Source organism: Brienomyrus brachyistius, chromosome 11 (genome assembly GCF_023856365.1).
Source record: "Brienomyrus brachyistius isolate T26 chromosome 11, BBRACH_0.4, whole genome shotgun sequence".
NCBI lineage: Eukaryota > Metazoa > Chordata > Actinopteri > Osteoglossiformes > Mormyridae > Brienomyrus > Brienomyrus brachyistius.
In genome coordinates this window covers 9284871-9312484 of record NC_064543.1, presented here as the reverse complement: position 1 = coordinate 9312484, position 27614 = coordinate 9284871, and the positions used below count along the sequence as shown (strand labels likewise).

The 27614-nt window shown below is 51.5% G+C and overlaps 1 protein-coding gene across 1 annotated transcript in view; it reads right to left on the bottom strand.

Moving 5' to 3' along the window:
- Positions 1-25258, bottom strand: part of fam189a1 (family with sequence similarity 189 member A1) — a 92170-nt gene extending 66912 nt beyond the window's left edge. The window contains exon 1 of the mRNA XM_048969526.1: positions 24179-25258. Within this exon, the coding sequence (XP_048825483.1) occupies positions 24179-24406 (228 nt within the window). The 5' untranslated portion in view covers positions 24407-25258. The remainder of the gene's footprint in view (positions 1-24178) is intronic.
- Between the last annotated feature and the right edge of the window lie 2356 nt (positions 25259-27614).

The following is a 27614-nucleotide window of genomic DNA, read 5'->3' as shown; positions in this document are numbered from 1 at the left end:
CCTCCCCCCGCCCAGCCCCCCCCATGTAGAGCAACTGTTTTTTTGTAGACATCCGAGTGCAATCCTGCGGACAAGGGGGCAGTCTGGCTGCTTACGGCGATCAGTGTCTTGATTTGTCTTCTCCTCTCATCACGCCGTTTATTTTATGGTCGTCTGTGAAGCGTGTCGGTGCGCAGTGAGCAGAGGATGTAAGCGCTGGCAGTGAGCCGGAGATCTGCCCTGATTAGGGCCCTTTGAAGAATAGGGGTGGCTTCCAGTGCAATGCGTAATCTCCATCGTTAATTGAAAAGCGGGAAACTGCAGTACACAGGCACTGCCACCAAATTCTCCTCCTCTGGGTAACCCAGAGCCCTCCCTCCAACTGCCATTTCACTGAGCAGCCAGCCTCAGCCATCCTCCAGCAACGGCGCCCCCTGATAGGGACCGGATGACCTTGCGCTAGCTCCAGGCCACACTCAAGACCCCCCCCCCCCCCCAGGGCTCACCCTGGAGATGCACCGTTAGGTCCATGCGCCTTCCAGAACGTAGGCCTCCAGTCAATGGAAAGCCGCTCCATTTATAAAGTACCTAAAATCAATGCAGATTAGGTTAGAGAAAACAGTATTGGTGTTGGTTTCGTTTCCATTCGAGAGAGAATGGCCTTCTGAGGATGTCATTTTGTTTATTGATCTGAACCCCCCATGAAACAGAAAATACTAGAAAATACTCCCATTTAAGGGAGTTGCGTTTTTAAATAACATAAATGAGCTGTCAGTCCAACTACAGATCCCCATATGTAAGGGGGGGGTGAGCATGAGACACAGCAGAGGCTGCAGAAATGGGGGGGGGGGGGGAAGACCCCGCTACTTTCCTTTATCCTACAGAACGGGCCAAAGATGGAAGAGACGGAAATAAAATGCTATAAGAGTCACGCCATTAAATATTTATTTGAATAAAGAATTGAAAAGATCTTATTGAATCTTGGGTCTGATGTTTAGGACCCAGCTGTGCTGCCCATGTGCTGCCGGAGTAAAATGTGTGTCTGTAACAGAAATAACAATCCTATTTACTTTATTGCTGTATTTGCTGTGTTCGGCCTTGCTGTGTTCGGCCTTGCTGTGTTCGGCCTTGCTGTGTTCGGTTTGGCACAGAATCGACCCGCAGGCAGCTGGTCTCTGTCAGGGTGGCCAACTGTGGGCAGCTGGCTGACGTGAGATTTTCGATTCCAGACGAGTCTGCACACACATGCGCACGCGTTTACATGTATGTAACAGTTTTACTGCCTTAAATAGTCTGTAGGGTTTGCAAACTGCCCCAATGCTTTTGATGTAGCTGATATTAGGTTCGTAATGGAATCACAAAGATTGACCCTAAGATTTTGAAAGCGTGAGTGAAAGTTGTCAGTTCTGAACTGTATGTTTAAATGGCGCAGCAGTTGGGCCCCAAACGCTCTGTCCAGGCTCTGCACCTCCGCCCAAGTGAGCCGGGTCACACCGGTACCATGAAGTTAACAGGAATGAGACGAGCAGGAGTCCACACTGCAGACGGACCAGCACACTGAGCGCGTGCAGTGAACTCGCTCAAAATAAAGCAGCCAAATCACTCTCCTGAAAAATTCCAAGCAACCACCTACTAATCCAGCAGTTCCACATATCTCCATGCCCCCCAGCCCCCCCCTTCACACACACTTATATTTGTTCTATCCCACTGCCAGACAATCAGATTACAGTAATGAACTGCTCTTCAAGTGCATAATTAGTGAGCCAAGGCTGCTGATGGGCCAAAGCTCACTGCACATCTTCCCTTCTCAGTGATCATTAATATGCAATAAGCTAACAAATGTTCAGAAGTATTTAGCATGAATAGTTATTTTCTAGATACTGGGTCAGACAAAAACCATTAACTAAAACCATTTAACCATTACAAGGACAAAACGTCTACTGAGGGGATGGATTCACAACCTGAAGGGTACTGGTTCAAATCCCGATTAGTTAACCCCCTTAAAGGAGTTAGTTGGTTAGTTAACCCCTTGAATGACTTACACAACCAGAACTGCACACCCAGCTGCACAGAAAAAAAAAAAAAAACAGTCAACAGCTCCCAGATTCCGGTACTTTCTGAGCTGCTCCCTCACATCAGAGCTCAAAGCTCATGTATTCATCAGCCATAGCTGCTTATGAAGGTGCTCTGGGCCCCTCGCTGTCCTGCCCGACGGGCTGCAGGCTCTCGGCCGCCCCCGGCGCTGCGTAAGCCGTTATGGAAACAGAATGGATGGGAAACATGTGCGTCGCAGTGTTTCCCGCAGAACACGCCTCGCAGTTCACACCCATGCATAACTGTTAATTGTTCCCATATGTTTGAAGTATTTCTGTCAACAATGCTAAATCGACAGGCGCCCCGCGGGCGCGGTGCCCTCATGCACCACAAGGAGGGGAGATTTTTTCTGTGCCTGAAAAAGTGCGCGCACACACACACACACACACACACACACACACACACACACACACACACACACATACACGCGCACGCGCACACACACACACACACACACACATACACGCGCACACACACACACACACACACACACATACACGCGCACGCACACACATGCACACAAGCATGCACACACACAAACACATACACATGCGCACACACACAAACACACACACACACACACACACACATACACATGCACACACGCACGCACACACACGCAGGTTTGTAATTATATCTTTGTGGGGACTCTCCATTCATTTCTATGGGGAAACTCTAATCCCAGCATGACACCCGTAACCATAAGTAACCACACAAAGCACAAGGCATTTTTAGTCTTTTGATTGCAGTCAAATTTTTTTTTTTTAATAAAGGTTATTCTTGTGGGGACAGAAAAAATGTCACCACAAGGTAAAAAGTTACAGGTTTTTATCACATTTTGGGGAAATTTAGTCCCCACAATGTAATAAGTACAAAAATGCTGTGTTTAAGTAACAGTACACTCTGTAGCATGGTAAACAAAGCAAGACAGGTCCCCTCTGTATGACCCAGACATAACCATCCACTCTCATTGTCTTAATCCCCCCCTCAAATACTTCACGAGAAATTTCCCAATACCAAAGGATTGGGTCCCTGGTCCTGCCATCGCTTGGGGAGGCACACAAATTATATATACAGTTTTAATTATATCCATCCATTTTCCATAACCGTTTATCCAGTGCAGTTTTGCGGGGAGACAGGACTCCGTCCCACGAAGGGAGGAGTAGGGGGTACCAGTGCTTTGCAGGGCAGATACTCAAACACGATAGATTGTCTGGAGACAGAAATGTGCAGTACCTCGAGAAAACAGACGATGGTGGAGGCTGCGATTATGGAGGTGCAGTGCGGGAGGTGCAGTGCAGGAGGTGCAGTGCAGGAGGTGCAAGGCCGCCGTGCAGAGACGCCACACCACCCGCATGCCTAATTATGACATTATTTAAAAGATCATCAAAAGATCAACAGGAAACAGTTTGTGTTGATTAGGTCAGTTGATGATGCCAGTGTCCTTCCTGACCCCAGCCCTGCCTCCCCTCCCATTTTCATATTTACCCCCCCCCCCCCTTCCCGCTATTCAGTGCTGTGGGCGTCACATCGCTGCTCTGTGGCCCTGCTCACCGGGGGAGGTCATTTGTGTCTACGCCAGCAATTCCACAATTTTCCCTCTACTCTGCACTCTGAGTTCTGAAGCAAACAAAAAAAACAAAAAAGCCGGAGCAGATTGACAAAAGAAAACGTATAAATAGCGCTACGCCCAAAAAAACCCCCCAAAAATGCAGGATAGTTATTCCAGATAGACAGGAAGTTAAACACCTAGTAGCATTTTCCCCCTATGCATTATGGGAAATAACACAGAAGTGCGCCCTGTTGTGCATCACCTGCAGAGCTCAGAAGCAGGGCACCATCAGCCCTGTCAGCTTTGTGACCATTCAGGTGCCCTGGCTGATGTAACCAGTCCCTTTGCCTAGAGTGACAGGTAAAAATATCTTAAAAAGCTCCCACGAATGTGGCTCCTTCGTCACGCACCATCATTCCTGCTCCGCTGCACCAAGTCACTCTGCCTCAATCCATGTCTGTGGCCCTCAACTGTGAGGCCGCGCCTCATAATCACAAGACTAGGGCCGCTGGAGGAGTTCAGGCCACCGCAGGGCAAACCAAAAATATTCCCGCCTGGTTCCCGCGTGCGCGTCCATGTGTTTGTCATGCAGCACGGTGCAGCCGATTCCCTCGGCCGTTTATCTGCCCATCCTCTGACATCCAGAGTGGGCCAGAGTCCCATATGGACCCCCTGCTCAGACTGGAAGCGCTTAAGTTCTGGAAGAGAAGGGGCTCTTTCTCGTCAATGAACAACTGAGATAGACGAGAGAGGAAGAGGTAGGGAGACATGATGCACTCTTCTCTGGAGCGACGGAGCCCTCCACCTGCCTCTCAGACAAGCTCTTCCCTCGGGGGGGAATAGATAAGACACCAATATGCAACCTATTTCTGCAAGGAATCATGGGGGCTCTTGGTACGTCTGTCTCCTACAGGACGGGAGGCAGCTGCATGGTGCTGTGCACAGTGGCTCCTCAAAACCATACAAGAACATCAGGGAAGGGAAGCCTGTTCCAATGACAGATGAAGGAGATGCCCAGGACTCCCCCCACCCCCGTCATTACTGGCCTTGCTCACACAGGGATCTTCCACTACCTCTGTATTTTGGGAGGGGAGGGGGGTTGATGCTGGGGGGATGCATTTGAAAATAAGATAATGCAGAAATGATGAGAAAGCCCACATCTCAGAGCAGCGGGATTACCCCCCCCCCCCCCCAACAATTAAAATGACTCTGAGAGGTACATAATTGTCTCGTTTAGGTCCCTCTGCATTAACAGCTTTTAGGGACTACTTCAAAGACCCCCCCACCCCACCACCATCTTTAAACGACGCCTTATTCAGCTGCCAAACCCTCCTTCCGATCAAAAGCGGCTTCAAGGTCGTGTGACTTCAAAAGAAATGCCTCGATATTTGATCGGTGTGCTGCGATGGTCAAGTTCAGCAGAGAGCCTGACCTTCGCAACATCTGTGGATTCACCTACGCGATGAGGAAGGGGGTGTGGCATGGGGGGGGGGGGGGGGGGGGGGGGGGGCACAGCTGCTGTCACGAAAATGCGCTTCTTTGAGCCCCAGCACGGCTGGGCAGGACGCAGGCGACAGCTGAGGTCCGCCCCGATTCGCCCCCAGAGGTTATCGTACCAATCAGGTGGCTTGGCTGCACGACGTGTGTCTGTGTCAGAGTGGATAAGGCGGATGGGCCACCTAAACATTTCCGAAGATGGAAAGTCACACAGCGTCCAGCGAAAGGGAAAGGCAGGGGAATACGCTGCAGCCCAAACAGCAGTTTGATATAGAGCCGGAAACAGCACCACGATTATCACATATCCAGATCGCTTGCTGTTGTTCCACAGACCCGGGAAGTTTGTCCTGGCCTCCGGACCCGCTGCACCCGGCTGTGTTCCTGCTGGACGCCCTTTATAAGGAGAATTTACTGCTCATTGCTCCATATAGCAAACGTTCCCTAAAGAGACCCTGGGTGCGAGGAGTAAAACAGGAGGTTGCTATTTTCGAACCCGCCTAAAGCAGGTGGATAAAAGGGGAGAAGTAATGTGTGCGATTACACGTGTCCCTCGCTGCATGTTTGCAGTCCTCAGAAACCCTCGGCACAGCAAAATCCATATTGAAAGAACCTGGCACTGTTAATTTAAATTTAAAAGCATTTCTAAACATCTTTTTTTCACTTACATATTCCAAAACATCACAAATTTGTAAATAACACCTACATCACATTTGAGTGGGTGATTTGTGTTTAACAAAATTCAGATAATTAAGTTACCTCATTCCTGTAACACAGATTTTAAAATTTATTTTCATCAATCGTCCAAATTCCATCTCTCGTCCAAACCCTTTCCCAGCAGTGGCTCGAGGGGGGGACTCTTCCGTGTGTCCTAGGAAGGACTGGCCGTGAGGCAGGGGACACCTTGGATGGCATGCAACTACGAAGAATTTTCAGAAGTAGCACGATGTAACAATACCAAGTACCAAGAACTAACAATAGTTTAGGGAACCTAATATTGCTTGTTTGCTTGCTAGCTATCTATTGAAAATGGATGGATGGACGGATGGACGGATGGACGGACGGATGGATGGATGGATGGACGGATGGATGGATGGATGGATGGACGGATGGATCAGTCACAATTCAAATTTTCCGCAGCATGGAATTCCAGGCCCTGCTTCTGTGCAGAGTCGTGTGTTTCGAATCCATGCCTTAAGCCCGCATAACGGCTGCCATTCTTGGGGTTATTCGCACATCGCTGTGCGCATCTGGTCACTTTCACGGCTCCATGCTGTGACAGAGACCGGCGGCGGAAGCACGGTCGTCATCCTGTAAGCTTCCGAGGAGCATTCATGTAACCCAAGAAAATCACAGCCCAGAACCAATCTGACACAATGACTCGGTGACTGCCACGGTTCGCTGTCTACTTTGCAAAATAAAGAAGGATACAGAACGAGCAGCCGACCGCGGCTGTTGCCATCATCACTCGGGGTGACGTCCGAGCTACCAGGGCTTCGCACCGATCCGTCCCGCTGAGCCCTACAGACAGATTCCTTTAAAGTGCGTCTGGTTTTGCTAATCAGAAAGCTGAGCTGACCCTCCAAATGAAAAGCTGTGCTATTCTTACACCTTACAAATAACCCCCAGGACTGTGCGTGTTGCGTGAGAACCAAACCGTCGTGGTTTGGACACAAACAGCTTTTCGGCAAGCGTGCAAATCAGGGTCACATGATCACACAGTTAAGTACACATACTGTGTGTCCTTCAGACGGCTTAGTGAAGTGTCTGTCCCCGCAAACCCCCATCTTACAGTGAATGTGTGTCAATGGAGCAGGCGGATAGTAAGGGGTCGCCGTACACCAGCTGGACCCCCCCTCGCCCGTCGCCTTCTCCAATGGAGCTTCCACGCCTCCATCTGTGGCCGCTCCCCCGACCCCTCCCCTCTGATGTGAGGTTGCCGCCCGTCCCCATGGCAACACAGGAAGGGAAGGCAGCCATCGCTGAGCTGATCAGGTCATTTTGTACCTGCTGGGCTGTAGCGATTATCCTGCTGAAGCCTTGATGCCCACGCTGGCAGTGCCCACCTTTGGGGGGGTTGGGGGGCTGGAGAAGAGTCCGGCAAAGCACAGAAACCCCCCCCTCCTGTATGAATCAGAGCAGTGGACTTCTGTAGAGGGGAGGAGGAACCCAGTGATTGCTGAATAATAAAGCCACTGGGATTCTGATCTTAAAAATAATAAGTCAGGACTTTGAGATGCAGCATGTATTTATAAGTCACAAACATATCAAAGGAAATTTCCCTTCAAAGTCCTTGTGAGGCAAAGGCAGCCCAATCCATCATGTGGAAGAACGTTTCCCAGCAGAATGGGCTGTATTATAAATCTTTGCTCCAAACGGTAAAATGTGTTAACGGCCCTCACAGCCCGAACACCCCTGCTGTCTGCGATGCTGCGCGCGAATCTGGACTGGCAATGAGTTCCAGGTGACCTTTAAAGGTTATTTTAATTAACACACTGTCAGTCAGGTTTTGCACCTGAAAACGGGATGTTATTTTCCCGCGTAACCGAAGGCAGGCCTCCCTGCTCCTTACAGCACATGGCGATCAGGTCGTCCCAGGAAACATGGGGCAGGGGACACCCTGGACGGGTGCCGGGGAGGTGCAGCACACACTGCGTTGTTACGGCATGGCATGAATTCACCGGACTGTATGTTTTTGGCCTGTGAAAGTAAAGTAGGAGAGAGACAAAGGCTGAAGCGGGAAGGTGGCCCGGCAGTCTTCAGGCCCCCACAGCGCCCCCCTTTCTGAAAAGCAGAGACAACAAACCTGCTGCCAGCCGAAATAAAAAAATAACTCATTCAAAACAGTCTACAGTCACTGTTTTCCTTTTTCACAATTTAAAGTTGGGAAAGAAACTTCAACACATCGGTACGCAGCTGCTCTGCGACAGACAGCTCCTCACACGCAAACTGCACTTGATGGTGAACCGCGATGAACAGGAAGCCTGTTCTGCTGAGTGTTTTGTGTTTCCTCACACCTTGGCGTGCAGATGGGGCCCGTGGCGAGGAACCCGCGCCAGTGCGGGGAGGGGGGAAGCATCAATCGCGGGAATGGTCACGCCCCAGGAGGCTAGCGATTGGCTGAGGGCTTCCTTGGAATTAATGCCGGTGAAGGCGACACCTTATTTAAAGAGACAGGCCTGCTTCTCAGAGCACCATACATCTGGCAGCCACCTACGCAGTACAGGGTCTAGGAGAGGGCTTTAATTAACTCAAGTAGTGTCATAATTACAGAACTATAAGAGGAGCTCAGAGAAAGGAGGACCCCATACCTCGCGCCCACACACAGACACACACAGATGTACACACGACAGAGAGGACAACCTTGATGCAGGCCCTGCTCGCCCTTACTGCAGACACACGGTCCTGTTTACATCATAAAGGCTGCCATCTTGTCATTGCTACCAGCGGTTTGTGATTTTGACAGTTTTTGATCACATCTTCTGTGATCATAGCGACGTGCTGAACGTGTCCATCACCAGCCCGACAGCCCCCTAACCTTTAATAAAATGTATCCATTTCTCCAAATTAACCCACTCGATTCCTGGGTATGGCCACTTCTCACATCTGCACCGTGACACCCCCCTCCAGCACGCAGTTAACGCCCCCCCCCCCCCCAAGAAGCTTGTTATACTGTTTACTGCATTTTCACCCTTTCAGTTTTCCTCTCCGTTCACCCAGAAGTAACATCGGAATGACACGGTGCGGGAATGCTTCCAGACGGAATGGAGGGAATCCAAACCGCTTCAGAGACACCGGTGTCAGTCAGCTGGGGTCTGCGTGTCTCTGGGGAGATGGAGGGAGGTCCTGAGCAGTGTGACGGAGCACAGCTGGGGTGATACTGACACGGAGTTGATGCATAATGTCCACCGAGAGGATGGAAAATCCTCAGAGGCACAGGGGCAGGCAAGAACCAATAAAGGCCAAATTTATAGACGGATAATAAGCCAAAGTGCAACACAAAGACTGCAATCCGACCTTAATGGGTCCAAGACAGGATGACCGGCCAGGCGTCCTGGACATGCAAACCAAAACAAGAGGAACCCAGCATGTGGTGAGCTGGGCTGGATAAGTGGTCCAACAGTTTAATTAGGGGATTTTATGTAAGCTGCGGCAACTTGTTTCTCCACAGGCAAACCTCAAGAGCTCTCCACGCCATTCCACTCAAACGCACAGCTTATCTTCTGCCCATTTTGGGAGCGGACCTCACTAAATGCCGGCGTTCGTGTCCACATTCTCGCAAAATCCCGCTTATCTGCAATTACAACTCACCTATTCTGCCCTACAAAAGACAGTAACTCCACTGACATGGAGAAAAAGAGCTTTGAAGTGACTGTCCACCTGTATGTGTCGTAGGCAGGTATGCGATAGTGTTTTATTCAACACCAACCATATCTAAACTAAGATATTTCACCACTGAAACTCCTGAAGACATGTGAAGTTGCTGTGCTTTGCCTTCATGCCGCAGTTTGGTTTCTCGCCGTTACTCACAGCTTTGACATGTTGAGTCTTTGTCTGGAGATCGACCTCATGCCTGAATGGCTGCAGAATGAAGGCAGGAACGAGACATTATTTATGCACGCCTTACCTCAAACTTATTGCTAAGCCTGTTTATAAGCAGCTTCTGTTTGGTTACGAGGTGCTGGCTGAGCCGTGTAATTACTTACAGCCCGAACAGCGGCAGTACTGTATCCATAATAATACGCAGTGTGCATTTTCTGTTCCCGTGTGTTTGCGACGTACGCGCTGTCTCCGTCAGTGTTTTTGCATCCTATGCATATGCTAATTGCGCCCATCAGATGTCTGTTGGGAGACGGGAAGCATTTGTGAGGGGGGGGTGCCTTCCCGGTGTTTACATGCCTCCCCACCTCTCCAGAGTGCCGCCGCCTACTGTGAACGTGCCGCTGTTTTGATGTCATGTCAGCAGGCGAGGGCGGTGTACAGGGGATGGGAGCGGGGCATCTCGGGGCTGTCACCAGCTCGGGATGTGAGCCCACGGGACCCCACTGAATGTGACGGGAGACACACAGAGCAGCTGGGGGGCTTCACCCCCTCATCATGAATAAAAACACCCAAGGAGAGAATTCTGTATAGCCCCCCACCTTGTATTTTTTGGTGGTAGGTGCAAAGGTGCTATCTGGGGAATGGCCCAAGGGTGTCGCGGTTGCCAGGGAACAGTGAGCAGTGTCTCTCTCTGTTTCTCTCTCTCTCCCCCTTTCCTTCCCTCTTTCCCCACATTCAGGCTTTTCCTTCTCACCCTCCTATTCTTCCTCTCCGCCTAAACATTAACATTCATAAGCATATATGCATGGTTGTGATTCTGACGTATGCTATTTGGGTTGAGTGCAACGTCAGAGTGTTTCTCCGCATGCATTATGGGAAATCGTTCTGTTTCACCTGACCTGACCCGACCCAGTTACACACTCCGGATCTGCATGTGGATGGCTCCGGTGTCCCGGCTCCAGCGGACACTGTGGGGTCACAGGGACGGTGAGGTCAGACCCCTTCCCCAAAGCATGTGCTGGAACAGGCCCCGCCTTTCCTCCATCAGGGAAATATAATCAGAAATATGAGCTCATGTCAGCACCTTCTCGAGCCATAGTCCAAAAAACTCGTGGATGTTCCAACGAAAAGTCTTGATAAAGATACTGCTAGTTTACAAAACCAGGGGCATCATCTACCCAAAAACGTGGAACTGGAAACTGTGGAAGCAGAGGCCTGAGAGGAGGCGACCCAGAAGACAGCCGGGACCGTAACTACAGCGGACGCACGGTTTGTGGCCCCAGCAAAGCATGGACACTGGATATCCTCTAAAACAGGTGAAACCGACAAATACGAAGATGGGGGGAAGCAGAAGCGTTTGATTCTTGTGTCTTTTTTGCCTTCTGGGAAACAAATAAAGAGAATGACATCATCAGCAATGTGCCAAGAATCATAAGTTTCCCAAGAAAAACAAATATCTGTGTTACTGGAAATATTTACTGGTTTTTATTTATTTATTGAGACAGCTCATAATATCCTAGCCTAAAGTCCTAAACAAGCTTTTCAGAAACAGGAGTGAAATTCTATCAGAAGCCTTTACCAAACGCTCAGCCAAACGAACGGGTTTCATGTGCCTCCTTCAGTGTGGTTCACAATTTAGAAGCTAAAGGAAAACACTCTGACTTCAAAGCCTGAGACCGTGACATCAGAGAGAGGCAGACAGCACACCTCCCTGCATGGCGGGGGGGGGGGGGGGGGGGGATCAGGCTTAACTGCTCTGGAAGGTGTCACACCTCATGCTCGAGAAGCTCAGCCGTGACGGGCTGCCGTACAGAGCATCTCTGTGTTTTGCGGGTCGTCACGGTGATGTGCCTGGCAGAGAGGATGAGGGGGCTGTACACAGGGATGCTGAGTTGGTGCACAACCCCCCCCCCCCCCCACACACACAAAGAACCACGTCAGTCCAACCCCATGGGAGACCTCTGACAACCCCCCCAAAGACCAAGGCAAAAGAAATTGCTGAAGTATAACAGGCACGTCCACATTTCATTAGGGGGGGGGGTCATTTCCCTCTATGCTCACGAACCAGGGACAGGGGGCACAAACCTTCTCAGCATCCACAAACGCGGTGTGCACCAAATTAGCTGACGTGACTTGAAAACTGCTGCATACTGCAGTGTTAATGCACCCCCCCAGTGCCCATGGACACCATGGCATAACAGCAGAGCCCATGGGGGCACTTTGCTTTAAACGCTGTGGGTGACGATTCCCAGGAAGCTGTCGGGGGGGCCTGGATCACAGGTGCAGCTTTCGAGGATCAGAAGCACCCGGCCTGTGTGGGGAGGGTGAGCATGGGAGAAATGCATATGCAGACCTGTCTCAGGTCTGTGCATCAACTCCAAACAGCCGACTGACTGCGAGCGGGCACTGGGATCAGGGAACCACTGAGCGAGTGGGCAGACACTGGGACCAAGGAGCAGCTGGGTGAGCTGGCGGACAGTGGGACCAGGGAGCCGCCGAGTGAGCGGGCGGACAGTGGGACCAGGGCGTCACTGAGAGAGCGGACGGGTACTGGGACCAGGGAGTCACCGAGTGAGTGGGGTGGGCACTGGGACCAGGGAGTCACTGAGAGAGTGGGGTGGGCACTGGGACCAGGGAGTCACTGAGAGAGCGGGCGGACAGTGGGACCAGGGAGTCACTGAGAGAGCGGGCGGGTATTGGGACCAGGGAGTCACCGAGAGAGTGGGCGGGTACTGGGACCAGGGAGTCACCGAGAGAGCGGGCGGGTACTGGGACCAGGGAGTCACTGAGAGAGCGGGCGGACAGTGGGACCAGGGAGTCACTGAGAGAGCGGGCGGGTACTGGGACCAGGGAGTCACCGAGAGAGCGGGCGGGTACTGGGACCAGGGAGTCACTGAGAGAGCGGGCGGACAGTGGGACCAGGGAGTCACTGAGAGAGCGGGCGGACAGTGGGACCAGGGAGTCACTGAGAGAGCGGGGTGGGCACTGGGACCAGGGAGTCACAGAAAGAGCGGGCGGACAGTGGGACCAGGGAGTCACTGAGAGAGCGGGCGGACAGTGGGACCAGGGAGTCACCGAGAGAGCGGGCGGGTACTGGGACCAGGGAGTCACTGAGAGAGCGGGCGGACAGTGGGACCAGGGAGTCACCGAGAGAGCGGGCGGGTACTGGGACCAGGGAGTCACTGAGAGAGCGGGGTGGGCACTGGGACCAGGGAGTCACTGAGAGAGCGGGCGGACAGTGGGACCAGGGAGTCACTGAGAGAACGGGATGGGCACTGGGACCAGGGAGTCACTGAGAGAACGGGGTGGGCACTGGGATCAGGGAGTCACAGAAAGAGCGGGCGGACAGTGGGACCAGGGAGTCACCGAGAGAGCGGGCGGGTATTGGGACCAGGGAGTCACTGAGAGAACGGGCGGACAGTGGGACCAGGGAGTCACTGAGAGAGCGGGCGGACAGTGGGACCAGGGAGTCACTGAGAGAGCGGGCGGGTATTGGGACCAGGGAGTCACCGAGAGAGTGGGCGGGTACTGGGACCAGGGAGTCACCGAGAGAGCGGGCGGGTACTGGGACCAGGGAGTCACTGAGAGAGCGGGCGGACAGTGGGACCAGGGAGTCACTGAGAGAGCGGGCGGGTACTGGGACCAGGGAGTCACCGAGAGAGCGGGCGGGTACTGGGACCAGGGAGTCACTGAGAGAGCGGGCGGACAGTGGGACCAGGGAGTCACTGAGAGAGCGGGCGGACAGTGGGACCAGGGAGTCACTGAGAGAGCGGGGTGGGCACTGGGACCAGGGAGTCACAGAAAGAGCGGGCGGACAGTGGGACCAGGGAGTCACTGAGAGAGCGGGCGGACAGTGGGACCAGGGAGTCACCGAGAGAGCGGGCGGGTACTGGGACCAGGGAGTCACTGAGAGAGCGGGCGGACAGTGGGACCAGGGAGTCACCGAGAGAGCGGGCGGGTACTGGGACCAGGGAGTCACTGAGAGAGCGGGGTGGGCACTGGGACCAGGGAGTCACTGAGAGAGCGGGCGGACAGTGGGACCAGGGAGTCACTGAGAGAACGGGATGGGCACTGGGACCAGGGAGTCACTGAGAGAACGGGGTGGGCACTGGGATCAGGGAGTCACAGAAAGAGCGGGCGGACAGTGGGACCAGGGAGTCACTGAGAGAGCGGGCGGACAGTGGGACCAGGGAGTCACCGAGAGAGCGGGCGGGTACTGGGACCAGGGAGTCACTGAGAGAGCGGGCGGACAGTGGGACCAGGGAGTCACTGAGAGAGCGGGCGGGTATTGGGACCAGGGAGTCACCGAGAGAGTGGGCGGGTACTGGGACCAGGGAGTCACCGAGAGAGCGGGCGGGTACTGGGACCAGGGAGTCACTGAGAGAGCGGGCGGACAGTGGGACCAGGGAGTCACTGAGAGAGCGGGCGGGTACTGGGACCAGGGAGTCACCGAGAGAGCGGGCGGGTACTGGGACCAGGGAGTCACTGAGAGAGCGGGCGGACAGTGGGACCAGGGAGTCACTGAGAGAGCGGGCGGACAGTGGGACCAGGGAGTCACTGAGAGAGCGGGGTGGGCACTGGGACCAGGGAGTCACAGAAAGAGCGGGCGGACAGTGGGACCAGGGAGTCACTGAGAGAGCGGGCGGACAGTGGGACCAGGGAGTCACCGAGAGAGCGGGCGGGTACTGGGACCAGGGAGTCACTGAGAGAGCGGGCGGACAGTGGGACCAGGGAGTCACCGAGAGAGCGGGCGGGTACTGGGACCAGGGAGTCACTGAGAGAGCGGGGTGGGCACTGGGACCAGGGAGTCACTGAGAGAGCGGGCGGACAGTGGGACCAGGGAGTCACTGAGAGAACGGGATGGGCACTGGGACCAGGGAGTCACTGAGAGAACGGGGTGGGCACTGGGATCAGGGAGTCACAGAAAGAGCGGGCGGACAGTGGGACCAGGGAGTCACTGAGAGAGCGGGCGGACAGTGGGACCAGGGAGTCACCGAGAGAGCGGGCGGGTACTGGGACCAGGGAGTCACTGAGAGAGCGGGCGGACAGTGGGACCAGGGAGTCACTGAGAGAGCGGGCGGGTACTGGGACCAGGGAGTCACTGAGAGAGCGGGGTGGGCACTGGGACCAGGGAGTCACTGAGAGAGCGGGCGGACAGTGGGACCAGGGAGTCACTGAGAGAACGGGATGGGCACTGGGACCAGGGAGTCACTGAGAGAACGGGGTGGGCACTGGGATCAGGGAGTCACAGAAAGAGCGGGCGGACAGTGGGACCAGGGAGTCACTGAGAGAGCGGGCGGACAGTGGGACCAGGGAGTCACCGAGAGAGCGGGCGGGTACTGGGACCAGGGAGTCACTGAGAGAGCGGGCGGACAGTGGGACCAGGGAGTCACTGAGAGAGCGGGCGGGTACTGGGACCAGGGAGTCACCGAGAGAGCGGGCGGGTACTGGGACCAGGGAGTCACTGAGAGAGCGGGCGGACAGTGGGACCAGGGAGTCACTGAGAGAGTGGGCGGACAGTGGGACCAGGGAGTCACTGAGAGAGCGGGCGGACAGTGGGACCAGGGAGTCACTGAGAGAGCGGGGTGAGCACTGGGACCAGGGAGTCACAGAGAGCGGGCGGACAGTGGGACCAGGGAGTCACTGAGAGAACGGGATGGGCACTGGGACCAGGGAGTCACCGAGTGAGCGGGCGGACAGTTGGACCAGGGAGTCACTGAGAGAACGGGTGGACAGTGGGACCAGGGAGTCACCGAGTGAGCGGACGGATGTTTAGCTGCTCAGCCCCAAGCTTACTGCTCTCAACCCAGGAAAAAGTCCTTAGAGGATTCTTAGAGAAATAATCAACCCTGACCCATCAGCACCCATCTCGGTAAGACAAACAGAGATGTGGGTGTGTCCTAAAGACGATGTCGTGTAAGCACATGCAAGAGGTTCTTAGGATCTCAGTCACTGTTACAGGGGGCACCTGACAGGCTAAGGAACGATTGAAATTCCGATTACCACATCTCAGGAAGCCCTGTGTGATCAGAGCACCAGCTATACTGACAGACAGCCCCCTAGAGGACGGGAGGACTACCCACAACAAAGAGACCCTCGTGCATGTATAGTATAGTGCTGGCTCTTCTTCATTTGTTCCATATTGCATTTAAGTAGATGCTAAACAGATTCAAATGTCACCATTTCCAAAATATAAAATTCCACTTAGTAATCCCCCGTTCACCCATCTTAATTAGTGCTCCTAAAAAGGGGAGCTTTGCCTGAAACACTGAAAATGGGTTAGTTACTGTAGCCATTTTCAGGCATCCGATTAGTAGAAAACGTACCACATGAATGACCGGGCCCTTTCCTGACACCACACGCGAACTTCCAAATTGTCCAACTGCACTTTGTCCTGATTTACGTAAACTGCGCTGAGTTGCCAGCCTGACTGGGGGAGGGGTGTCACACATTTCAAACATGCAACTCACAGTTACAGCGTAGCTGTGTTCGAAACCAGGACTCCAAGATTAAGAACTCTGGGCACGTTCGCATGAATTACCGCGCCTGAAAGTGTCCGCTGTCCAAAAGGATAAGATGAATCGGTTTTACTTGGCAAGGGGAAGCAGGATTATTTATGACGCCGTGGCAACCTTCCAGCATGACAAACGATGGTCCTCCGTCACTCTGTCATCCCTGAGGGATGGAGAGGAAGATTGACAGGAAAAGGCAGAACAGACGAGGCCGCAGGTTTGGGGGAGAAAAAATGACTGCAACTCCATAAAAGATTCATTAACATCCTCCAGATTAAAAAATAGATCCAGCAGGATAAGAGGAAATGGCCAGACAGATTAAGAAACCCCTTTCATTGACTGGGATCAATCCAATTAATTAATCAATACAAGGTTAAAGTAGAGTGGTTTAACCCTGGGCTCAACGTGTAACGAATTCGGTGATTAATTTCCCTGAAGATGGCAATTGATCAGCGGCCGGAAGTCAGAAGCATCACCTGTTTACCTAGGGGGCGCTGGAGGGGACCGAGAGGACAGTGTGCCGGGTTTGAGGGACGAGAGCTCCGACAGTATAACCGTCTGCTCTTTTCATGGGGGGGCGTATCTGGACAACAAGCAATAAGGCAGGACTATTAAGGGGGATGACTTACAGGAGAATCGGGCTGTGCGTAAATCATGCCTTATAAATCAGCGAGACAGCAGTGTGCTTTCATGGTGCGTAGGGTCAACAGCCTCCTTATTATGTTATGTATAAACGGATTCATCGTTAATCACATGCTTTTATTTCAGAAAAGCCCTCAGTTTGTTCACCTCAGCCATGTTTTTGCTGCCTTTCTTCAGGCAAAACAGGCAGCGGCCTGCCACCCCAACAGCGGAATCTATCTGCCTGGGAGCCTCTTTCCTCACTACTGGGTGAGGATGTTGACACCAGCTGCCACGCCCTCACTTGACCTTTGACCCTCGCTTGACCCCCTTAGCCCTGTCCTCATAGTGGGGCTGTAGATGGTTTGGTGAGATTTACCAGCTGAGCCATGTGGTCATCTATTCCAATCAGACCCCCACCCCACTAAAATCAGCACAAAATTCCCCCTGGGCAGCTTTGTACTCAGCTGAAAGTACCCTTTATTGATGCATCCCCCCCCCCCCCCCCCCCCAGGGCATATGCAATCTCGTGATTAGCATATTAGCATGCAGGCGGAACTTAATTTGCAGAAATTCATTTCTGACCGAGATGCAGAGCATTTCCCAGGGAGCCTCACCTGAAGCCTATAAATCATAATGAACCGGCATCCGAGGATAACGGACGCAGGGCCTGCAGTGAACATCCGCGGGGCCTGCAGTGAACATCCGCGGGGCCTGCAGTGAACATCCGCGGGGCCTGAAGTGAACATCCGTGGGGCCTGCAGTGAACATCCGCGGGGCCTGAAGTGAACATCCGCAGGGCCTGCAGTGAACATCCGCGAGGCCTGCAGTGAACATCCGCGGGGCCTGCAGTGAACATCCGCCGCAAGTGTCCCATCGGCAGCAGTCTACGAGGCTCGCCGCTGAGCCGTCCGCTGCCATTCCTTTGCTGCTCCCCTCCCTCCGCAGTTTTCCTCTGTTCACTGCCACTGCTAATCGCCAACATATTAGGGATTCACCCTGAATCGCTAATTGTAATGTTTGCATTTATGGATAGAGATGGTACATGCGCAATAAAACATGCAAGTCAAATAGGGACATTTTACATTATATCCTGGGGGGGTAAGGGGGTTGTGGATGTATGGATGTTGGAGCTGCTCAGGACTGAACTGGGTGAAAATCTGCTCCGATCATGGGACACGCTCCGCATTTCTGTTCCTTCCCAGGTCTAACAGCAAGCAGCATCTGCTCAGCTGGGACCCTGAGGACTTGTGACGGCTCAGGGAAGCGTCCCTCATGGCGAGGGCCTCACAGTAGGGGCCCCACAGCAAGGGCCTCATGGAGGGGACCTCATGGCAGAGCCCCTCGGTGACCCACGGACAGCAGCATCGCCCAGCAGCCGCTGCCGCCGTGAATCTCGGCGATAGATCTGCCAGACCCCGCGGCGTCCCCTGCTAACCATCTGCTCATTGCCCCCCCCCCTCCCCCCCGAAATGTGCATCCTGGGGAGGTCCTTCCACCTTCCATACACCCGCGCACACACAGACACACACCCCCCCCCAGAGCAGCTCCCATCATGCTCTGCAGTAGCGACAGTGAGTGAGATCTTCATCATGCAGCAGCCAGTGTGTTTCGATGTATTCACAATGTTGCAGTCCCCTCTTCCTCACTCAACATTAGAGCTGCATGTAAAATGACTGATGAGGGGGATTAACCTTGCCATGTCACTCACCGTTAATAAGAACCAATGAAAGCCCCTGTGGGCGGGGCATCATGGGAGGGCGAATCAGCTGACCAACGTTTTTAGTGTTGATTGGCTCCACTTGTCCTTTGTTCCAGCAAGAATCATTTCACATTCTGTTTGCTGTGTTCTGCTTCAGTCCGTAACCTTCACAATGTGTTCTGCATCCGTAGCTTAAATCCTCACACCACTCCTTCCTCCTGTGCTTCTCAGTTTTGGCGTTCGCGGGGCGTCCAACCTGCTGCCATGCCACCCCCGTAATGACCAATGCCTCCCCATCAAATCCCCGTCCCACATGATTTTGCTCGCTGTTCTGGCTGAAGGGATTGTGACAGTAGCCAATAAGAGGATCGGGTCAGTGGGTCACTGACGCCACACAATAATCCTGCCCACTACCATTCCCAGCATGATAGGAGAAAGAGACAAAGAGACTGGATGCCTGGATCACATGACATCAGCTTGGTTGGGGGAACCTGGACGGACAGCAGATCCCTTCACCAGCTGACTGTCAGGGCCATGTGGGTAGGGCCTCAACAGGGGGGCTCCACACATTACACCTCACAGGGTCATGGGTCAGGGTCCTCAGGCACAGGATCAAGACGCAGGAAAATGTTTCATGGGGTCTGATTCAAAGCCACACTTTTGCTTGTTCATGACTTGGCACAAGGCATTATTTTACTTCAGATCCCATCTGCACGGATAATTAGTACAGAAGTGCTAATCCCATACAGGGACATACTTCTACCTTCTGCTCTTCCCCAAACCAGTGGAGGCCAGCCAGGTATCTTCTTCTTCCTCTTTTCTCCCAAAACTTTCACAGAACCCATGTCTTTACAGCTGTTTCTTAGCTTCTGGCTAAAAGGGTCTGAGGACACAGCAAGCGGCACGCACCCGCAGGAGCTCCCCGCTAGTCAGCCAGGAGACACCTCAGGTCTAGCAGAAGCGGCTTCATCACTGCAGAGAGCCTTAAAGCACCGTGGTCCTGCTGCTGCTGAGGAACCAGGGTAATGTGGGGAAGGCTGGAGATGAGAATGGGGCAGAATGACACAAAAATAACCACCTATTAGCAGAGAGCAGCCGCTGTCAGCCGAGCTGATGGCAGACATGCCCCAAAACACGGCTGGGGTTTGCGATGCAGGTAGACAGACGACGCTGAACCTGAGAACCATGTAAATCCAGGACGCTGCTCATAATCCCTTCTGGGAATCCCAGTCTACGCGGCTCGTGCAAATTCGGCAGGACGGCTCACTATCATTCTTGTGTGGACGCTAACTATGCCAGCCCCGCCTGGCACAAGGGCAGGACTTCCTCTGAACTTCCTGCTCTTTGGGGTGGGCTGCTTCCAGGGCTGCACGTCTGCTGTGAGGGGGGACAGAATGCTTTGGGGCTTCGCTGACGCCCCCACACACACACAGCGGATCCTCTGCCCAGGCTTAGGGGTACGCCACCTACAGCATTCTGAATGCACAGCACAGGGCAGTGGCTCAGTTACAGCTAGTGACGGGAGTAACATAACCCATGGTGAAAAGGTTACTGTTCTACAGTCATTGCATTATTTTGTTTGTTACCACTGGTAAAGCAGTAATACCAGGTCCAGGCCTGGTCTGAAATGCTTCAGAGCCACAGGACAACCCAGTGCTGCTGTAGCCACCCGGAGCCCCGCTCCATGCGCTTTTTGGAGAAATTTCTCAGACTGGTAATGGCAAAGGCCTGGATACAAACTGTCAGGAGTGTGGAGGTGAAAAGAAAAACCATTCAAGGAACCAAAGCCATTCACGGAACCAAAACCATTCACGGAACCAAAGCAATTCACGGAACCAAAGCCATTCACGGAACCAAAATCATTGACAGCTGAAAAACCATTCACGGAACCAAAGCCATTCACGGAACCAAAATCATTGACAGGTGAAAAACCATTCACGGAACCAAAGACGCTGACAGGTCCAAAGCCATTCACAGTATCAAAACCATTCACAGAACCAAACTGATTCGTGGGACCAAAATCATTCACAGAACCAAAACCATTCACGGGCCAAAGAACCATTCATGGAACCAAAGCCATTCACTGGACCAAAGCCATTTACAGAACCAAAATCATTGACAGGTGAAAAACCATTCACGGAACCAAAGTCATTTATGGAACCAAAGCCATTCACGGGACCAAACTGCAGCATCTGATTCTTCAGAGGCAATCATCCTACCCTACATTCAACAGAACGATGCTCAGCAGCCAGGGTGCCCCCCCCCCCTGCTTTATGCAGTGTATTTGTGCATCCATAAGCCTCCTTCGGAGAGCAGACAAATAAATCCCCCTCCTCTGGTGAGACTGTAGCCACACAAAGTCAAATGGACCAGCTGGTCCCAGCTGCCAGCATCAGATGTGGGGAAAATTGAATGACTAAATAAAATCTCTCATCCTCCCCTCCTCACAAACACACACACACTCAGTACAACTGTCAATACAATACATACCCTTATGTGTTTTAAATGTCAAACACATCGGTGTAGCAGGTGACGTCTTCAGCATTAGGCACTACTGCACATAGCAGTGAATAAACCACAAATACCGCCCCTCACCAAGCCATAAGGTATATGGGTTGTTCTGCATTGTGCTCATTTTCAAAAATGCCCGTTTCACTTCTACCTCGGATTTCCATTAATGCCAGATTAATTTCAGGAGCAAAAATGAGAGTCATTGTGTCGATTTTAAAGGCCCAAGTATGATTGAGCAATACTGTAATACTGTATCATTTTTGTCTGACAATACAGTGGCAGCCCTCTGATAAGGCTGTCTGCAAGTTATCACAGAGGGAAGATACAGTATAAGAGCCTAATCTGCACTATAAAGTGAGGGCAGTGCAAGACCTGACTTCTGACCTCTGACCCCCAGCTGGGATATCTCTGGTGACACACGTCTCCCACTGTGCCTGCTGTGTAGGAGCTGGAGAAGCTCACATTCAATACGCCGCACTTCCCTCGCCCCAGTCCAGGCAGAAACCAAGACGATGCTCCTTCCTGGTTCCGTCGCAATGTCGCTAGGTAATCATGTCTGAGGCTCCTGTTTAAGATTCAGACCTTAGCATTTTAGGCACCCGGAACCCACTGCAGCCCCCACTGCTACGGCTAGAGGAAGAAGTGCTTTTTAAAAACTGCCAGCTATAGGTTTTTAATCTCTTTTTGGCTTTTGTTCTTGGTTTCGTACAGCAAGTTCTAGAATCCTTTCAAAATCACAATACTCTGTTTTTGAGCTGAGATAGCCAACACATTTCACAGGGCAGAGACACCGTAAAACATACTTCCATTTGTGAAGGATTCAGGAATTAAACGATTGAACGAATCTCATGCAAAGGCTGGGGATGGTATTTAATAGGCTGAAGGTATAAAACTCACCTATTCCCATGTGCTCGCGGGTGACCGGGCAGCCGGTGCAGTCAGGGACGGATTATGGGTTGTGTGGGCCCTGGGCAAAATGTTCGGGAGGACCCCCCCACCACCACCAGCACCAGCACCACCACCACAACCACCACAATTCAAGGGCCCTTGGCAGCCAAACGCCCTCCCTATAGGGTCAGGGGCCCTTGTAGGCAGAGGATTAAAGAATGTAGGCCCTCTAAAATAGACAAACGAAAATACATTGTTGATAAGCGTTGCAAATTGTTTTGGGCTAGGGGCCCCACAGGCCCCCTGCACCCCAAGGGCCCCTGGGCAGCGGCCCCGCTGGCCCAGTCCGTAATCCGTCCCTGGGTGCAGTGGGGGGACAAAGAGAGAAAGTGTCCGGGTTGGGGGGGCTGCTCAGAATCACACTTAATGCGACGGCCCAGGCGTTTCGAAGCAAATGAAGATTCAGCTGATTAGAGAACTGACAAGGACAATGACGGAAGGAGAAGCTATTTCTGTGCACATTAAATGTGTATTTTAAGGTTGGGGAGGCGTGATGATGTAAAATAACAGCACACAGGTGAAAAGGAGCCATTTCCAAGTGGAATTCTTCCTGGAGTCTCTGCTCCTGTCCACGTCGCGGAGGATGCAGCAGCAGACGTGTAGTACCAGGGCATTGGCACGTACTGCTAACTGCTACGCTAAATATCGCAGCAGCGAGGTGACACCCCCGCCGCTCTCAGAACCCAGCGAGCGGTTCTCCTTACCAAACAAGCAGTGAGGCTGCAGACCAGAACCATCAGCGCCGCTGCATTTAACATAGATATCGAGCGAGGCGCCGCTTCTGATAAACCTGCGTGTTCGGCACAGGAAACGATTTCCACCAGGAGACTAACAGCCCCAAACCGGGCACGTTAATCACAATCTCTGACTCGGCACGACGCTAAACGAGGTTACGTGCTCATCTTGCTAATTTTCCCAGTCGAAGCAAAAATTACTTTCAGAAGGTCACACAAATATAGATTTAATATTAGACTATTCATGTCAGTAGTGTGTCAGTGCTGGGTTCAATAATTCTCTTTTCACTTGCAGTCACTTCAGACCAACTTACGAACGTACGAAATGTGGCCCAGAGTCAGGTGACCAGTCCATCCACACAACCAATCACATCATAAGACTGAGGTCAGCTGATGAGAAGCCGGGCCTCGCGGAGGACGTCGGCCGTGTGGAAACTCCAACTGACTGGGATCCTTACACGCTTACTTACACCATTGCGTTTATAACACCTGCAGGACAACATCACAGGGTAAGCAGACCATAATATTTGCCCCCTGGCTACTGCATCGCTATGACACCCTGATATTGAGCCATTACCGAGTGTAGCCCTTCGCCTGCAGAGATTCAACATTAATCCCTCTACATTCGCCCCTCCGAAACTTGTTAAAGTGACCAAAAGTTACAGTTAGATAAATCATAACTCAAGAGGAATCACCATTATTCTCAAATGCTGCTAGTGAAAACTATCTCCATAATTCAGAAACATAAGCCGGGTTCCGGATCATCACTGCTGTCGCTGTCAGCATTTTCACCTAGAATGACTGTTCTTTATGTCTGCATTGCCACAAAAATGTTCAATCTTGCACATAAAAATGGGATCTAGTGCACGGGAATAAAACACGAAAATGGACCTGGAATTTTTAAATCAAACAACCCGCTTGCTTTTACTGATTGCATGTGACAGCTGGAGACATCCGCCCCCACTCCGCCCCCCCAGATGTTCGCACAGGTGAGCGCTGTCTGATCAAACACCTGGGAGCTTTTGCCCGGGTTACAGCGCATTATACATTATATATATTAACCACGATGCAGTCCAAGTAACGGCTGGCGAAAGTCACTATTACTAAGGATGGCGAGACTCTACGAGCGCGTTTGGGAGTTTCGTCCCTAGAGTATAAGGATACTCTGATACTAAAACGCAAAGAGATTTTCGCAATTGAAAATACAACAAAGACGGTGGGGCGGTGAGCGGATGTTAAAGAGTTAATGATGACAGACTAATACAAGAAACTCTAAAGCACTTCACCGTCCGTGTCTTTCACAATGACAAAAATCACAACTGACCTATGCTGAAGTAATGACATCTTTTGAGCAATTCATTAAAGAAAACGTATTGAGAAAAGATGTTTTTAGATGTTCAAACTGAATCCATTCTCACAACGCATGGCGCAAATGTGCCGCGATTCAGTCATTTCTGCAACACACTTGTGACGGCAGCGGGGCACTTACGGAGAATCCAGCCCAGAAGGGACACGAATGCCTGACCCTCGGCGAGGTGGTGAGAGCCAAGGCGGCGAAACTGACCGCCAGGATGAGACTCCCCAAGACCATCTGGGACACTCCGAGGGACAGCATGATCCGGGTTCGCGTCCGAAAGCCCCTGAGCCTCGAAAGGCTCCGGGACAGGGACGCCGGGCTCAGCGAGCGGCCCCTGGGCATCGCGCCGACGGGCATCATCGCGGCGAAACGCGCTGCAGGAAACTCAGCTGCAAATAAAAACGACGTGAGAAGCGGGATGGAGAAACACCATCAGATCACAGTCCGAAGCAGCTCGGTGTCTTGGAAAGACTCCGAAATCCCAGGCTTTGGCATCGGCGATGCGGCAGTGACTTTTACTATCTTCAGACGTAAAAACCGGTCAACTGCACCAGTTCAAGAAAAATATATATTTGTCACAGCAGCGCGGTTGGCCGAACTGCAAAATACAAAAACGGCGCTTAAGTGTCAGCTGTTTTCTTTGGGCACGAAATGCCACTCGATCGGCAGACCAGCTGGTAATAAACAAATCCGTCAATTTCGGCAGATAGTTGAAAAAAAGACGAAGCGGAGCCCAGGGAGCCGAGCCGCACGGTACGGAGCCGTTCGCCGGTGCGCGGCGCGCTTCATCTCGCATCCCCTTTCTTTTGCCATGGAACGGCTGTTAAAGTGACTGGCATCTTCATCCCGGTGCGTAGCACCGCCTGGGAATCGCCTTGGGGAGGAAACGCTCATATAACTAAGGAACACAAAGAGCCGCAAAGGGGGACGTGCGAGCTCACGTGGAAAGCAGCCGTGGCGGTGATGCTCCTTTTTGCCGCAACTGTCAAACGGCGGTATGGGTTTGTAATCCCGTGTCCGCTCGCTCGCTGAGCGGTGGGGGTCTGTTAGGAGAAGGGAGCGGTTATGCGCGCCGCTCGGAGCCGCAGCTCCTCTCTCCCGCTCGGCCAAGCAGCGTGTGCGCCGTGCGGGGGGCGGGGGGCGCGGGCAGCACTGCTGGGGTCGCGCTGTTGTAGCCGGGTTTTCGTAGTAAATCAGAAGCATGGAGCAGAAACGAGGCACAAAACACTACTGCTTTATTGCAGCAGATCGATTTCAGGTAATAGTACTACTGAAATCACATTTAAAGAAAAAACAATAATTCATTATTTTTCTCAACCCTTAAGGTGATAAACAACTGGATTTAAGCAAAGCAGATATTCATTACGATTCAGCCCGTTCATGTAGATTTATAGGCTACTTATACTCACTGATATACTTAATTATTAATCATTAGATCACACCTGGCCTTGTTGATGTGTGCCTAACCGAGAAATTAGCAAATATGCAAAACAGCTACTAACTGTATTTAGGTTATGTCCTTTGATCGAAAAGGCACGCGAGTTTGCACGTCCCATTTAATATCGCCGCCTATACGGCTATCTTATATATACTACAGACAGCATTTATATAACCGTATGGCATCCAAGCAACGGATTATCCGGCGCTGCGGACTGCATTAATGGTGATGTATTTGCTGCAATCCGTCGTAGAGTTAGTAATATAGGATGGACGGTTATAACGTGTAACCATCATCACCGTATCATTAGTACTTTGGGCATTTCTGAAACTCCAGACATTTCCTTAATCTGCTTCTCAGGTGTCTCAACAGCTCTCCGAGAATATTCCGCTCCAATAAATACTATTGATAATTCTCCGCTCCGATAAATACTACTGAAAATACTCCGCTCCAGTAAATACTAGGCTACTGATGCGCCTTAGACAACGTTCGGTAAAAAAATATTAAATTACAATTTTAAGCAATCCACTTAGTAAAAAGTAAAATAGCATTCAATGGTAATAACAGTTTTATCTAGTTTCTGAAGGTCAAATTAAGGACAGTGAGCTACAATATCCTTCTCCCATTTGGTTTAGTGATCTGCAATGATTTCATAATACTAACGGTAACGGTGTTTTGCGTCCAGATGCCGTTAACCGCGTCCGCTGGTCTCGCACGTTTCTGTTTCTTGGAATAGAGGAAACACTGTACTCTGTAAATGGTTTTTGGACTCAGCATAAATGGGGCACACTCCGCGGACCAGTTTTCCCACAACAAACTAATAACCAAATGACCCGGATTTACTGATACATAATATTTCCTGGGCTTGACTAGAGCGGCCGGATATCTTGTTGTATTAATAAGCATGCAGGTGCAGACGCTAGTTAGTGATCGGCATGAACAGCTTGTGGAGAATTCACCTGCTCAGAAATTAAATGCGTTACGTTATTAAGTATAATTATAGCGAGAAAGAGCCAGATTTGGATTAGCACAGGGAAAAAAATCCCTGTGAAAGTTATAAAACAGACGACAACGGCTATAGGTCTCGTGCCCGAAGAGCCATGAAATCGAACGGGTCCATATAACCTGAGCTGTTAAAAACCTCCAGTAATCGCCTTAAAACACCAATTTGCTTCCCCTTTTAACTGGAACTGGGCAAAGCGGTAACATCACAAGCAGTGCCTTTGTTTTGTAACATTTCTCAGGTTATAAACATTTAAATATTAACAAAACTACCGAAGATTTCCTCCCCCCAAGCGGAGGATGGAATGACATGCTACACCTTGGTGCGTTTTCAATTAGCGGCTACCAAGATTAAAATTCCGTCCCATGCAGTCTACACAATTTACCATATTTAACTTCGGATTAACCAATTCCGAAATGGAAAACCAAATTTCATAGTTACAGCTAACGCGCAGAAATCTAAATTGTAATGGTCTGTCAAAAATCGTGCAAGACGCGTAAAGAAAGTGACAAATGTTTTAAGTAGCAATGCAGGCTATTAAGAACAAACACTTACGCAGTTTGTCACCTGTTAAAATAGCGTTATTTTTTGCATTAACGGCTGCACAAACAATTGGAAATACATGAATCAAAAGCACTTAAATGATAGCTGCACATACTTTACAGAATCCTAAACCATTTCGTTTTACAACCGATACTATCAAAGCGTGGCTTAAAAAAACCAGACATCGAAAGTTCTCATTTTACAACACAGTGGAAGCCAAGCAACATAACAAAGAACTTAAGAAACTGAATTTCGTGTAGCTTTCATCCGTTTTGATCCCCCATGGCAAGATTTTTAATGAGCCCACCCCGCAATGCAAGGTGAAGTGCGCCACCATGCGGGCCACTGACTGAAGTTCTACTTTTAGGCGATAAGGTCATTTACTATTACAGCCTTTGCGAAAGTTGCACATGAAGCCGTTAAACCGAGTCTTGCCCTTTCCGACACATTGTGTTGGCGTTTTCCAGCAGTTCATTAAATCCTTTTGAGTTTGTGGCTAATTCTGCTTACTTTTCGACAGGAAGAAGTTAAACTAAGGTTTGTATTATATGCAGTATACGAGTGAATTTCATATCGGCCCATTA